Below are 15631 nucleotides of genomic sequence, written 5' to 3' on the forward strand. Positions count from 1 at the left end.
ATACAGTTGTTCAAATGCAACAATACATATACGTCATGATCACTGGAGATACAAAAGAAAGCCGAAAAATGGAGGGGAAGGAAGAGAAGCCACCGATATTAACCTTGTAGATTGTTATAGTACTAATGTCAGTGTGCCATGTGTTACCCAACATGGAGGTTTTTACCCGTTTGTCCTGTCGATGGCGCAGCGTGACCACCACCCTGTCGCCGTGGTCCAGGTTGTTGACGTGGCTGCCGTTGATGCTGGCGGACACGACGTAGGAGTTCAAGGACAAGTCGCCGGGTGTCGACGTGTTGGCGGTTTGCGGGTCCTGTTGAGAATGTGGACAAGCTGATTGATGAACAGATCGGGACATCAAACGTTGTACAGAATGGAAGGAATGCTCCACAGAGTATTTTGTTGATAACACCAATATTTTATTGACCATCTATTATGTAGGTGGGCATCTCAGTGTGTGTTCAGGGGACTTCTGAGTACAAAAACCTTGGTCAAAGATTGTTTGTGTGACAGGAGCGCATTTACATTCTTGACCCTTTCATACCGAGTGGTCTCTACAGTGGACGGATATTCAAAAGCTGTTTCCCCCTAAACCTTTGAGTTTGAGTTTGAGTTTGAGTTTATTTGGAACATGCAAGCATACGACATGATACATCACAATTTCCAGTTTCTCTTTTCAACATGTTCGAAAAGGAGTAGGAAGAAGCAGAGCTTATTTAATCCTACCCCTTTTCTTTTACACAACAGTTTCTAAAACTTTTGTTCACTTTCTGTTCTCAATTTATTCACAATATACTCCATAAGTAATCACAATAAAAATGAATAAATAATAATTGGTGAAGTAAGTTACATTTCATATGATGAGATAAGTAAGATTATTTTGAGAGTGAAAGAATGGATGAATTAAATAAATTCAGCATTCTTCTTCTTTGTACTTTGTAAACACTTTAAGTGTGAAGAGTTTCTTGAAGTGGATCATATTAGTACATTGTTTGATTGCTTTGCTTAATCCATTCCATCATTTAATTCCACATACTGATATACTGAAGGTCTTAAGTGTTGTACGTGCAAACAAATGTTTTAAATTACATTTCTCTGTAAGATTATATGTCTCCTCTTTTTTTGAGAAGAATTGTTGTATATTCTTGGGTAGCAGGTTATAGTTTGCTGTGTGCATAATTTTAGCTGTTTGCAAATTCACTATGTCGTGGAATTTCAGTATTTTTGATTCAATAAATAAAGGGTTTGTATGTTGTCTATATCCAACATGATGTATTATTCTAACTGATCTTTTTTTGTAACACCGTTAATGAATGAAGTGTACTTTTGTAATTATTTCCCCATATTTCTACACAGTAGCTCAGATATGTAACACTAGTGAGCAGTAGAGAATATGAAGTCATTTTTGGTCTAGAACAGGGGTCGGCAACCCGCGGCTCTAGATCTTTAGCGCCGCCCTAGTGGCTCTCTGAAGCTTTTTCAAAAATGTATGAAAAATAGAAAAAGATGAGGGGGAAAAAAATAAATTTTTGTATTAATATGGTTTCTGTAGGAGGACAAACATGACACAAACCTCCCTAATTGTTATAAAGCACACTGTTTGTATTAAACATGCTTCACTGATTCGAGTATTTGGCGAGCGCCGTTTTGTCCTACTAATTTTGGCGGTCCTTGAACTCACCTTAGTTTGTTTCCATTTATAACTTTCTCCGACTTTCTAGGACGTGTTTTATGCCACTTCTTTTCCTGTCTCATTTTGTCCACCAAACTTTTGACGTTGTGCGTGAATACACAAAGGTGAGTTTTGTTGATGTTATTGACTTGTGTGGAGTGCTAATCAAACATATTTGGTCACTGCATGACTGCAAGCTAATCGATGCTAACATGCTATTTAGGCTAGCTATATATACATATTGCATCATTATGCCTCATTTGTAGCTATATTTGAGCTCATTTAGTTTCCTTTAAGTCATCTCAATTCAATGTATATCTCATGACACGTACACTATCTGTATGTAATATGGTTTCTAATTTGTTGCGGCTCCAGACAGATTTGTTTTTGTATTTTGGTCCAATATGGCTCTTTCAACATTTTGGGTTGCCGACCCCTGGTCTAGAACATGTTTTGCTTTATTCATTATTGACGTGTTTCTTGCAACTTTATGTTGTATATTTTTTTACGTGAGATTTCCAGTTCAATTTATCATCAATCATTATACCTAGAAATTTGGTTTCATTTACTCTTTCAATTTCTATTCCGTCTATTTGTATTTGTGTTTGACTTTCTCTTCTACTGTCACCAAATAGCATTATTTTAGTTTTACTGAGATTTAACGATAGTCTGTTTTTGTCAAACCATCTTTTTAATTTGTGAATTTCTTCTGTTATTATTTGTATCATCTCCTGTGTGTTCTCTCCTGAACAAAACGCTGTTGTATCATCCGCAAATAATACTCACTTTAAATCTTTTGTAACTTTACAAATGTCATTTATATAGAGATTGAATAATTTTGGTCCTAGTATTGATCCCTGAGGTACACCACAGGATATATTTAGTGTTGTAGACGCTAAATATAAAAAGACGTTTGAGTCTTGACTAGGGTTGCAAAATTCTGGGAATATTCAAAGTTGGAAACTTTCCATGGGAATTAACCGGAATAAATGGAGATTAACGGGAAATTAATGGGAATAAACATTGAATGCAACATGCTAGATCTTGCAGCGTGATTATTAGCTAAAACAACCTGATTTAATACAAATTCAGTAGAAATTTAACCCTGCACTGTGCATTCCTCAACAGCCATACTAAGTTGCTACAATAGACACTAGTGTTGTAAAGTGTTCTAACTCCTCAAGAATGACTACTAAACAATTGACAGCAGCACCTTAGTTACATAAGTCACATTACGGAAAATGCAAAAATAAAGAGGACCTGAAAGGGAGCTTTGAGGAACACCTCAGTTATGTATTTTACAAGTTTGGACCCCAGTGTTTCTACGTTTGCTAGAGAGGCTCAAATGTTCATCCAAAGATCTTCCAATGTGTTCATAGCGCTCCTACTTCCTCCAATCAACAGGACGTGACAATATTCTTCCTTTTTCAAATGTTTTTATTTGATTTCTTAGAAATGGCTGTGATGATCATGTAAATGAGGGATTTCTAATCACCGTTACGTTGGTAATATTGATACTGTTGTTGATATTATTCATTGTTGTTTGACTACTTTTGGATTGTTTTGTGTCATGTTTGTGTGTCCTCTCAATTGCTCTGTTGATTGCCGTCCTGAATGTTGCTGGGCCGCTTTGCTTTTGGAATTGTATTTGTTGCTGCTGACAGAAGCACGTTGTGTATACGTGATATCATTTCATAGTTGGTTAGAAGAAATAAATATATATAAGTTCATATTTACATATAATGTGATTAAAAATGTATTTCCTTTGGTTTTTAGTCATTCAAGTATGTGTTAACTTTATTTTTGCTACAAAACCCATGTCAATCGGAGGGCAACATATTTTTTGTTCCGGTTTGGTCACATTGTTGGGGGGAATTACTATGTGACGGAATAAAGGAAGCAGTATGACACAGCAAGCATTCGATGGAAGAGGTTATTTCTTTATTCCCTCGGAGTTTGTGAGGCCAATGAGGTGTGATTCTTTCTGACAATGTACGTGACATCAATGTGTTTTCTTTTATTTGATGTCAGACTAATTGTAAGTTCTGTTTTTCTTATTTACGGCATTATTTTGGCATTGTTTTGGCATCGTTGTTAACGAGAAGAAATGTCTGTGTGAGAAAAACGAGCAACTTCAGCCTTGATTAAGACCTCAGAGGGAGTAACAGTATTATTATTGTGTATTTTTTTGTTGGACTGATTCATTAAAAATGAATAAAAAAGAGCACAATAGCGTTGTAGAAACGTGCTGCAAAAATGTTTGTCTAACAAGTTTTGACCTAAACTCGGGGGCCAGGATGGTGTTAGTCCGTTGAATAGTGACTACTACACCAAACCCCGTTTCCATATGAGTTGGGAAATTGTGTTAGATGTAAATATAAACGGAATACAATGATTTGCAAATCATTTTCAACCCATATTCAGTTGAATATTGTCAATTTGTGGACTATGGGTTGTTTGTTTTCCCGGGATGCAAGAAAAGCTGGACCGGACATGGCGTGAGGGTAAATACATATTTTATTTTAAACACTAACAGACTACGAAAAAGGAAGCAAACAGAAGGTGCGCACAACGGCGGAGAAAAAACTTGACTAATGAAGCAAAACTTGCACAAAGGCCGAAACTGCGAACTATAAACAAAAACTTACTTGGCATGGAACAGCATGAAAACTATGGCATGGAACTATGGCTTCGAATGAAAGGTAGCAGGGGTAGAAAGGATATCAGAAGTAGCTTGGTATGATATGATAATGTCACCAGGACCATCAGCTGAAACAGACAGGCTTAAATAGCAGTGACATGATCAGTGACAGGTGTGCGAGTGCAAAGCCTGAGACAGGTGCGTGACATGACAGGTGAAAACTAATGGGTTGCTATGGTGACAAAACAAACAACAGTGCACAAAGAGTCCAAAAACAAAACCGAACATAACTAAAACCAAACATGATCACACAGACATGACAAATATGCTACAAAGACAACATATTTGATGTTCAAACTCATAAACTTTATTTTTTTTTTGCAAATAATAATTCACTTAGAATTTCATGGCTGCAACACGTGCCAAAGTAGTTGGGAAAGGGCATGTTCACCACTGTGTTACATGGCCTTTCCTTTTAACAACACTCAGTAAAGGTTTGGGAACTGAGGAGACACATTTTTGAAGTGGAATTCTTTCCCATTCTTGCTTGATGTACAGCTTAAGTTGTTCAACAGTCCGGGGGTCTCCCTTCTACTATTTTAGGCTTCACACATTTTCAATGTCTGGACTACAGGCAGGCCAGTCTAGTACCCGCACTCTTTTACTATGAAGCCACGTTGATGTAACACGTGGCTTGGCATTGTCTTGCTGAAATAAGCAGGGGCGTCCATGGTAACGTTGCTTGGATGGCAACATATGTTGCTCCAAAAGCTGTATGTACCTTTCAGCATTAATGGTGCCTTCACAGATGTGTAAGTTACCCATGTCTTGGCCACTAATACACCCCCATACCATCACACATGCTGCTTTTTACACTTTCACCCTAGAACAGTCCGGATGGTTCTTTTCCTCTTTGGTCACGACGTCCACAATATCAAAAAAACAATTTGAAATGTGGACTCCTCAGACCACAGAACACTTTTCCACTTTGTATCAGTCCATCTTAGATGAGCTCAGGCCCAGCGAAGCCGACGGCGTTTCCGGGTGTTGTTGATAAACGGTTTCCGCCTCGCATAGGAGAGTTTTAACTTGCACTTACAGATGTAGCGACCAACTGTAGTTATTGACAGTGGGTTTCTGAAGTGTTCCTGAGCCCATGTGGTGATATCCTTTACACACTGATGTGGCTTGTCGATGCAGTACAGCCTGAGGGATGGAAGGTCACGGGCTTAGCTGCTTACGTGCAGTCATTTCTCCAGATTCTCTGAACCCTTTGATGATATTACGGAGCGTAGATGGTGAAATCCCTAAATTCCTTGCAATAGCTGCTTGAGAAAGGTTGTTCTTAAACTGTTCAACAATTTGCTCAGGCATTTGTTGACAAAGTGGTGACCCTCGCCCCATCCTTGTTTGTGAATGACTGAGCATTTCATGGAATCTACTTTTATACCCAATCATGGCACCCACCTGTTCCCAATTAGCCTGCACACCTGTGGGATGTTCCAAATAAGTGTTTGATGAGCATTCCTCAACTTTATCAGTATTTATTGCCACCTTTCCCAACTTCTTTGCCACGTGTTGCTGCCATCAAATTCTAAAGGTAATGATTATTTGCACAAAAAAAAAATGTTTATGAGTTTGAACATCAAATATGTTGTCTTTGTAGCATATTCAACTGAATATGGCTTGAAAATGATTTGAAAATCATTGTATTCCGTTTATATTTACATCTAACACAATTTCCCAACTCATATGGAAACGGGGTTTGTGCACTGCAAAAAGTGAAATCTAAGTAAGATGAAATATGTCAAATAAGGGTGATATTTGCTTATTTTCTGTCTGATAAGATCATTCTTCTCACTAAGCAGATTTTATGTTCGAGTGTTTTACTTGTTTGAAGTGTTTTGGTCCTAAATGATGTCAGTAAGATATTACAGCTTGTTGCTGAGATTTGATGAGCTATATTGAGTAAAACATGCTTGAAACTAGAATATCAACTGTTGCAAAGCTGTGTCATCAACACTCACAAGTAGAAAACAACTTTGTTAAAGTCATAATTTCTTACTTCAAGCATGAAAAAAAAAATCATGATGCTGAGCGCATATCATGATGTCAAGATAATGGCACTAGTATTTACTTCATTTAAGAATATTCTTCAACATATTGAGCAAAAAGGTCTAAAACAAAAATTTTCTACCAAGAAAAGTGCAATTGTTGTTAGTGAGAATATACTTATTTGAAGGTATTTTAGGCATACTTGCCAACCCTCCCGTTTTTAGCGGGAGACTCCCGGTATTCAGCGCCTCTCCCGATAACCTCCCGGCAGAAATGTTCTCCCGACAAACTCCCGGTATTCAGCCGGAGCTGGAGGCCACGCCCCCTCCAGCTCAATGCGGACCTGAGTGGGGACAGCCTGTTCTCACGTCCGCTTTCCCACAATATAAACAGCTTGCCTGCCCAATGACGTCATAACATCTACGGCTTTTAGAGAGTAGAGTGCACAACTGCGCACACAACAAGGAGACGAAGCGGAAGAACGAGGAAGTTACAGACATGGCGACGCCGTCGACGAGCAAGATGAAGAAATACGCTTGCAAGTTCCAAAACCAATGGAAACAAGAATTTCAGTTCATCCGGGACAGTTCGAAGGGGAAGGGGTATGTTGCCTGTACATTTTGTAGAACAGACTTCTCCATTGAACACGGTGGCCGAAATGATATACTCATTCATGAACGGAGAAGTTAAACAGGGCAATGCTGTCATCTACTGGATAGCCTCCGGAACACTGAAATTCAAGTATTTATTTTATTTATATGTATAATAAAATAAATATATATATATATATATGTAGCATTCACTGAAAGTCAAGTATTTCATATATATATATATATATATATATATATATATATATATATATATATATACTTGAATTTCAGTGTTATATATATATATATATATATATATATATATATATAACACTGAAATTCAAGTATATATATATATATATATATATATATATATATATATATATATATATATATATATATATATATATATATATATAACACTGAAATTCAAGTATTTATTTTATTTATATGTATAATAAAATAAATATATATATATATAGCATTCACTGAAAGTCAAGTATTTCATATATATATATATATATATATATATATATATATATATATATATATATATATATATATATATATATATATATATATGAAATACTTGACTTTCAGTGCTATATATATATATATATATGAAATACTTGACTTTCAGTGAATGCTATATATATATATATTTATTTTATTATACATATAAATAAAATAAATACTTGAATTTCAGTGTTATATATATATATATATATATATATATGAAATACTTGAGTTGGTGAATTCTAGCTGTAAATATACTCTCCTCTTAACCACGCCCTTAACCACGCCCCCAACCACGCCCCCCGCCCCAACCACCACCACCCTCGACCACGCCCCCCCACCTCCCGATATCGGAGGTCTCAAGGTTGGCAAGTACGATTTTAGGGTTCATTGAGGTTAGCTAACTTTACTTGTTTTGGAAAGTCTTGACAAGCCAAATGTTCTTGTTCTATTGGCAGATAATTTTGCTTAGTTCAAATAAAATACCCCTCATTTTTGTATTTTTTTTTTCTTTACAACCCTGTTCTCATTTGCATACCTGGAAGAGGTCTTGCGTTCCGTAGAACTGGAACTGGACCCGAGTTGCATTTCTGGCTCCAGGTGGAAGGAAGTTGTGAAGAGCAGAGGGCAGAGAGATGGTCACGTTTGCACCTGAGATTGGTTTACCCTCAAAACTGCGGTTGACAAACACCTAAATAAGGGCAACAATGGTTTGTCTGCTCGTTGCGTATTAGAAGGATTAGAAGACGACTGAGTTACATTTGGTTCCTGCAGTGATGTAGTGGAGGACGCGCCGAATGTTAAGCCGCCAAACCCGTGGGGGTGCACGTCGATCATGGACAGAGCCAATGAAGGAGCGGTCAAACTCAGTGACTCTCCTGGGAAATCCATGTTGTTTCCCATCCTGTCCGTCATGGAGAGGACGCTGTTTGACACATAAATGAAGAATAGTTAGTGCATGCAACAATGCCAGCATGTCAAAGACTGTAGTTTTTGGTTGTATTTGTAAATATGATCATGTACTCTAATAGTCTAATAGCTCTATCCATTCATTGGTTCCATTCATCCAGTCATCGAATAAAACACACTTTATAGCTTCAATGCGTCCTTTAGGGAACACAATTGAAATAAACCAATGCGTATTCTTTTTTGTACCACGGAAGCATTACAATTTTAAAAGTGTTAGTTGTGGCTGTAGGCAACTTCCTGACGCATAGTAACTCCACAAGATGGTCAGAAACCAGCAACTTTATCTCTGCATGCGCTGTAAAATGAAAACATTTAAATCTTTATTAATGTTGATAGTAGGGCTGGGCGATATGGCCATTTTTTAATATCGGGATATGTTTAGTCCATGTCACGATACACCGTATATATGTGGATATGTTTCGTCCATGTCACGATACACCATATATATGTGGATATGTTTAGTCCAGCGCAATCCTTATCCTGTTTTCATCCACGTGCATACGGAAATTAATTCCAATACCCAACATATGGAAATTAACTCCAATACCCAACATACAGAAATTAATTCCAATACCCAACATACGGAAATTAACTTCAATACCCAACATATGGAAATTAACTCCAATACCCAACATACGGAAATTAATTCCAATACACAACATATGGAAATTAACTCCAATACCCAACATACGGAAATTAATTCCAATACGCAACATACAGAAATTAACTCTAATACCCAACATACGGAAACTAACTCCAATACCCAAAATACGGAAATTAATTCCAATACCCAACATACGGAAATTAACTCCAATACCCAACATACGGAAATTAATTCCAATACGCAACATACAGAAATTAACTCTAATACCCAACATACGGAAACTAACTCCAATACCCAAAATACGGAAATTAATTCCAATACCCAACATACGGAAATTAATTCCAATACCCAACATACGGAAATTAATTCCAATACCCAACATACGGAAATGAACTCCAATACCCAACATACAGAAATTAACTCCAATACCCAACATACGGAAATTAACTCCAATACCCAACAAATGGAAATTAACTCCAATACCCAACATACGGAAACTAACTCCAATACCCAAAATACGGAAATTAATTCCAATACCCAACATACGGAAATTAACTCCAATACCCAACATACGGAAATCAATTCCAATACCCAACATACGGAAATTAATTCCAATACCCAACATACGGAAATTAACTCTAATACCCAACATACGGAAAGCAACTCCAATACCCAACATACGGAAATTAATTCGGATACCCAACATACGGAAATTAACTCCAATACCCAAAATACGGAAATTAACTCCAATACCCAACATACGGAAATTAATTCCAATACCCAACATACGGAAATTAATTCCAATACCCAACATACGGAAATTAACTCCAATACCCAACAAATGGAAATTAACTCCAATATCCAACATACGGAAACTAACTCCAATACCCAAAATACGGAAATTAATTCCAATACCCAACATACGGAAATTAACTCCAATACCCAACATACGGAAATCAATTCCAATACCCAACGTACGGAAATGAATTCCGATACCCAACATACGGAAATTAACTCCAATACCCAACATACGGAAATTAACTCCAATACCCAACATACGGAAATTAACTCCAATACCCAACATACGGAAATTAACTCCAATACCCAACATACGGAAATTAATTCCAATACCCAACATACGTAAATTAACTCCAATACCCAACATACGGAAACTAACTCCAATACCCAAAATACGTAAATTAATTCCAATACCCAACATACGGAAATTAACTCCAATACCCAACATACGGAAATCAATTCCAATACCCAACATACGGAAATTAATTCCGATACCCAACATACGGAAATTAACTCCAATACCCAACATACGGAAAGCAACTCCAATACCCAACATACGGAAATTAATTCGGATACCCAACATACGGAAATTAACTCCAATACCCAAAATACGGAAATTAACTCCAATACCCAACATACGGAAATTAACTCCAATACCCAAAATACGGAAATTAACTCCAATACCCAACATACGGAAATTAACTCCAATACCCAACATACGGAAATTAACTCCAATACCCAACATACGGAAATTAACTCCAATACCCAACAAACGGAAATTAACTCCAATACCCAACATACGGAAATTAATTCCAATACCCAACATACGGAAATTAACTCCAATACACAACATACGGAAATGAACTCCAATACCCAACATACGGAAATTAACTCCAATACCCAACATATGGAAATTAATTCCAATACCCAACATACGAAATTAATACCAATACCCAACATACGAAAATTAACTCCAATACTAAACAGATGCCCAGCTGGATACAATTTGTCTATCTACCGCCAATTTCTAAAAACACATCCTTTTTTCCTGTAGGGGTTACTTACCTGCCAGCCACTGGAGCAACATCCGTCTCAGAAATCAAGATGTCGGAGAAGACGTGTAAAACTTTGCTGCTGAGTGCTGGCTGGGCGGCACCTAACTCCACCACCTGCTTGAGTTTCTCCACCAGCGTGTTCAGCTCGCCAGACGGAATCTGCGTCGCGTTGCTAAGCTGAGAACTTACCAGATCCTGAATGATGCCCGCGACTTCATCCACGTTATCTGGACATCAGCAAAGGTCATTGTAATGTTGAGTTTATATAGCAGTTACATTGGAGACCCAGCAGCCACGAGACATTGAAGCAACATTGAGAACTTGTTGAATTCAGTCCTGACGTTGAGTTGCAGATATAACGTTGAACCAACATTTAATCAATGTTGAGTTCTGACGTTGTTTTGACATTGAATTTTGGTCATTTCCTAACCAAATTTTCCACAACACAAATACAACGTTGAAACAACATGCTTTTTGACGACGTTTAATCAATGTTCTGACTTTGATACAAGGTAGGTCCAATGTTAGACAACGAGTTTGTCTCAGTTTACAAATAGAATAGTTTTAAAAAACATAAATGCATAACCAACGTTGTATCAATGTCTTGTGCCTGCTGGGCACATTTACGCTTCAACATGTCCAAAAATGGGCAAGTTCTTCAAGCCATGCATGTGAATGCTCCTACCTGTGGTGACAGTGATGTTTTCGAGGTCGGGTATGGTCACAAGTGGGCCGCACTTTGTCATATCTGGTTCAGACCAGCTGGTGTTGTCCGTTTCAATGTGTAATTTACTGAACAGTAGCAAAAAAAATATAATAATACAGTAATAATCATCTTAGCTGATGGCTAGCTAATGGTTTTAATGGCCTCATTGCATGAATTGATTCAAGAGAATGTCTGAGAAATAGGAGATTGAGTGGAACATAAAAGACACCTGCTCAGGTAATTAGGCCACTGAGTTTAATGTGTACAACAGGGCTATTCAACTGGCGGCCCGGGGAGCAAATGACACTGTACCGGCCCCTGAGGTCAGGTCAAAACAAACATTTTGCAGAAGATTTCTAAAAACTCTAGAGTGTTCTTATAGACCAGGGGTTCTTAACCTTTTTTACCTCAGGGCCAAGCAGTTGCAGAGGCAAAAACTCAGACATAGGAGGAGTTCGGAGAAGCCATGGAAAACGACTTCCGCACGGCTTCGAGGCGATTCTGGACCACCATTCGCCGCCTCAGAAGGGGGAAGCAGCGCACTGTTAACACCGTGTATGGTCGGGACGGTCGACTATGAAAGGAATACTTTGATGACCTCTTCACTCCAACCTACACATCTTACAATGAGGACGCAGTGCCTGGGGACTCTGAGGTGGACTCTCATATTTCTGAGGCTGAGGTTGCCGAGGTAGTCAGAAAGCTCCTCGGTGGCAGGGCCCCGGGGGTGGATTAGATCCGCCCAGAGTTCCTTAAGGCTCTGGATGCTGTGGAGCTGTCATGGTTGACAAGACTCTGCAGCATTACATGGACATCGGGGGTGGTGCCTCTGGATTGGGGTGTCCTACCGGTAGGAGACCACTGGGAAGACCCAGGACACGGTGGAGAGACTATGTCTCCCAGCTGGCCTGGCAACGCCTCAGGATTCCTGGGAAGAGCTTGACAAAGTAGCTGGGGAGAGGGAAGTCTGGGCTTCTATGCTTAGGCTGCTGCCCTCGCAACCAGACCTCAGATAAGCAGAAGAAGATGGATGGATGGATAGATGGAGGGTCCCGAGGTCCACTCAAATATCACCACTGAATTAGTAATCTTACTCTTGATCTCCATCATATTCAATAATTATATCGACTCAAAGTTTAACAGTAGGTTTAATTTTAACAAGTCCCCGAAGTACTTGAATTACTCCACTTATGGCAAGATCTCCTCCCCAACGCGGATATGGCACTCCATCCTTTTCTCAGTGAGAACCATGGAATCAGACTTGTAAGTGGTGATTTTCATCCCAGTCGCTTCACACTCAACTGCAAACCGATCCAGTGAGAGTTAAAGATCCTGGTCAGATGAAGTCAGCAGGACCACATCATCTGCAAAAAGCAGAGACCTAATCCTGCGGCCACCAAACCGGATGCCCTCAACGACCTGACTGCGCCTAGAAATTCTGCCCATAAAAGTTTTTAACAGAATCAGTGTCAAAGGGCAGCCCTGGCTGAGTCCAAGCCTTACTGGAAACGTGTCCGACTTACTGCCGGCGATGCGGACCAAGCTCTGACACTGATCATACAGGGAGCAAACTGCCACAATCAGGCAATCCGATACCCCATACTCTTTGAGCACTCTCCACAGGAAAGTCGAATGCCTTCTCCAAGTCCACAAAGCACATATACACTGGTTGGGCAAACTCCCATGCCCCCTGAAGGATCCTGCGGAGAGTATAGAATTGGTCCACAGTTCCACGACCAGGACGAAAACAAAACTGGTTCTCCTGAATCTGAGGTCCGACTATCAGGCGTCGCCTCCTCTCCAGTACACCTGAATAGACCTTACCGGAAGGGCTACGATAGTTGGAACACACCCTCCGGTTCCCCTTTTAAAATAGAGGAACCACCACCCCGGTCTGCCAATCCAGAGGCACCGCCCCAGATGTCCACACAATGCTGCAGAATCTTGTCAACCAAGACAGCCCCACAGCATCCAGAGCCTTAAGGAAGTCTGGGCGGACCTCATCCACCTACTGGGCCCTGCCACAGAGGAGCTTCTTAACTACGTCGGCAACCTCAACCTCAGAAATAGGAGAGTCCACCACAGAGTCCCCAGGCACTGCTTCCTCATTGGAAGACGTGTATGTATATATGTATAATATATTTATACTATAGGTGGGATTGAGGAGGTCTTCGAAGTATTCCCTCCATCGATCCACAACGTCCTGAGTAGAGGTCAGCAGCACACCCTCCCCACCATGCATGGTGTTGACAGTGCACTGCTTACCCCTCCTGAGGGGCGGATGGTGGTCCAGAATCGCTTCGAAGCCGTCAATTTGCTCTACTGGTGCAGTTAATTTACGTGAAAGTGTGAACGCGATCATCTGAACCCTTCGGTACACCAAACAAGTGAACTGAGATCCATCTGAAAGATGCGTTTCTACCACAACTGTCAATATTTGAGTTTTCCAGAAAATATGGGTAATACCGATCCTTTACAATAATTTTCACCAGGCGGTGATATTTTGAGAGCCTGACTTTGCCAGAGAGCTTCTAGTTTTTTCTCAAGACAGTTAAATATGGAAAAACTACTGGCAACTACTCAAAGCAGATGGTGCTGGTAAAGACGGGAAGAATATGTGAGTTTCTCTGGGGAAATGGGAGGATTGACAGGACGGAAGCCCATCAATAACTCATCGTCTTGTTTGCCGAGCGGAAAAAGGGCGAAGAGCAGGAACGTTGTCATATTGCTATGCTGTCGCCATGGAAACAGATTGCTCTGACCGAGGTCAAGCAGACGTGTGAAGTAAATATACCAATATTGAAAATAATCTCCACAACCTTGATAAATGTTGACTGACAGGACTAAGCCTGTTGTGTGACACCACCACTCCGCCTTACTGCATTAATATATTGATCTTTCTTTTTGACAGATTTACCCAGGGTCTCCATGCCCTTTGGACATTCCAAAGGTGAATATATATTTTTTAATTTAATTGAACTCTAACTTACCAAAGGCGGAAGGCTTTCTCCGAAGTTGGCTCCGTGCATCCCATGACTTGGTTGACTTGTGGGAAGGTTTCAGGCCAGACGTATTCTCCATAGATGGTTGACATCATTTCCTCCACACAATTCTGTGGCACTGAATGAAAATAGGATGGTGAATTGGACAAAGTCATACTATTACTCTTTTGTTCTCACTCATCCAGGTCGTTGTGTTCCCAGGGCCTTCAATCGACGGCAACAGGACTGTTTGGTTTGTCTCGTCTTAGATTGGTCAGACGAGGTCTAAGTCTATGAGCAGGAAGTGCTGAAGTCTACTTCAAACATCTTCTAAGACAAACCAAACACTGCGATGGATTGAATGCCCTGAGACTACTCTTTGGTCACTGTCATATTTCTTATTTGTTTATGGAAGCTTGTAATCCTGAAAGATGAATACATGCGCCCCGACTTTACTATTAAATTTCTCCCACAGCTTAGTTCGCGGTACAAAAACAAGCTACGGTAACTTTAGGGTGTTTTGTTGAATCAACGCAGAATTTAGTACAAACCTTGAGGGGACCGACGAGCATGTGTGTGTAAAATGTAAACTAGTTTGGTGGAAGAACATGGCCGCCATATATCGAAATGTCTTTGCAAAGGGCACTTAACTACTTAATGTGTTGACCATTTGTCTAATGATTATAGGACATTTATGATATCTGTGTTCAAACGCAACTGTCGTTTAGAACACAATAAATGAATACACACTGATGATGGACTTTCGCTGATGTGTTGGATCCGCTGTGGACTGGACTTTCACAATATTATGTCAGACCCACTCGACATCCATTGCTTTCGGTCTCAAGGGGGCGGGGGGTTACCCACATATGCGGTCCTCTCCAAGGTTTCTCATAGTCATTCACATTGACGTCCCACTGGGGTGAGTTTTTCCTTGCCCGTATGTGGGCTCTGTACCGAGGATGTCGTTGTGGCTTGTGCAGCCCTTTGAGACACTTGTGATTTAGGGCTATATAAATAAACATTGATTGATTGATTGATGAT

The 15631-nt window shown here is 39.7% G+C and overlaps 2 protein-coding genes across 2 annotated transcripts in view; one reads left to right on the top strand and one right to left on the bottom strand.

The window, feature by feature from the left end:
• The window catches only part of taf7 (TAF7 RNA polymerase II, TATA box binding protein (TBP)-associated factor), a 139207-nt gene that overhangs the window by 73629 nt on the left and 49947 nt on the right, over positions 1-15631 (top strand). The gene's annotated exons all lie outside the window — the stretch shown is intronic.
• LOC133648051 (adhesion G-protein coupled receptor G6-like) overlaps positions 1-15631 on the bottom strand; it is a 70586-nt gene that overhangs the window by 15991 nt on the left and 38964 nt on the right. The window contains exons 24-29 of the mRNA XM_062043832.1: positions 14597-14726; positions 11586-11692; positions 10911-11127; positions 8234-8399; positions 8013-8165; positions 167-313 (exon numbers count right to left, since the gene is read on the bottom strand). Of these exons, the coding sequence (XP_061899816.1) occupies positions 167-313; positions 8013-8165; positions 8234-8399; positions 10911-11127; positions 11586-11692; positions 14597-14726 (920 nt within the window). The remainder of the gene's footprint in view (positions 1-166; positions 314-8012; positions 8166-8233; positions 8400-10910; positions 11128-11585; positions 11693-14596; positions 14727-15631) is intronic.

Source organism: Entelurus aequoreus, linkage group LG04 (genome assembly GCF_033978785.1).
Source record: "Entelurus aequoreus isolate RoL-2023_Sb linkage group LG04, RoL_Eaeq_v1.1, whole genome shotgun sequence".
NCBI classification, from domain to species: Eukaryota; Metazoa; Chordata; class Actinopteri; order Syngnathiformes; family Syngnathidae; genus Entelurus; species Entelurus aequoreus.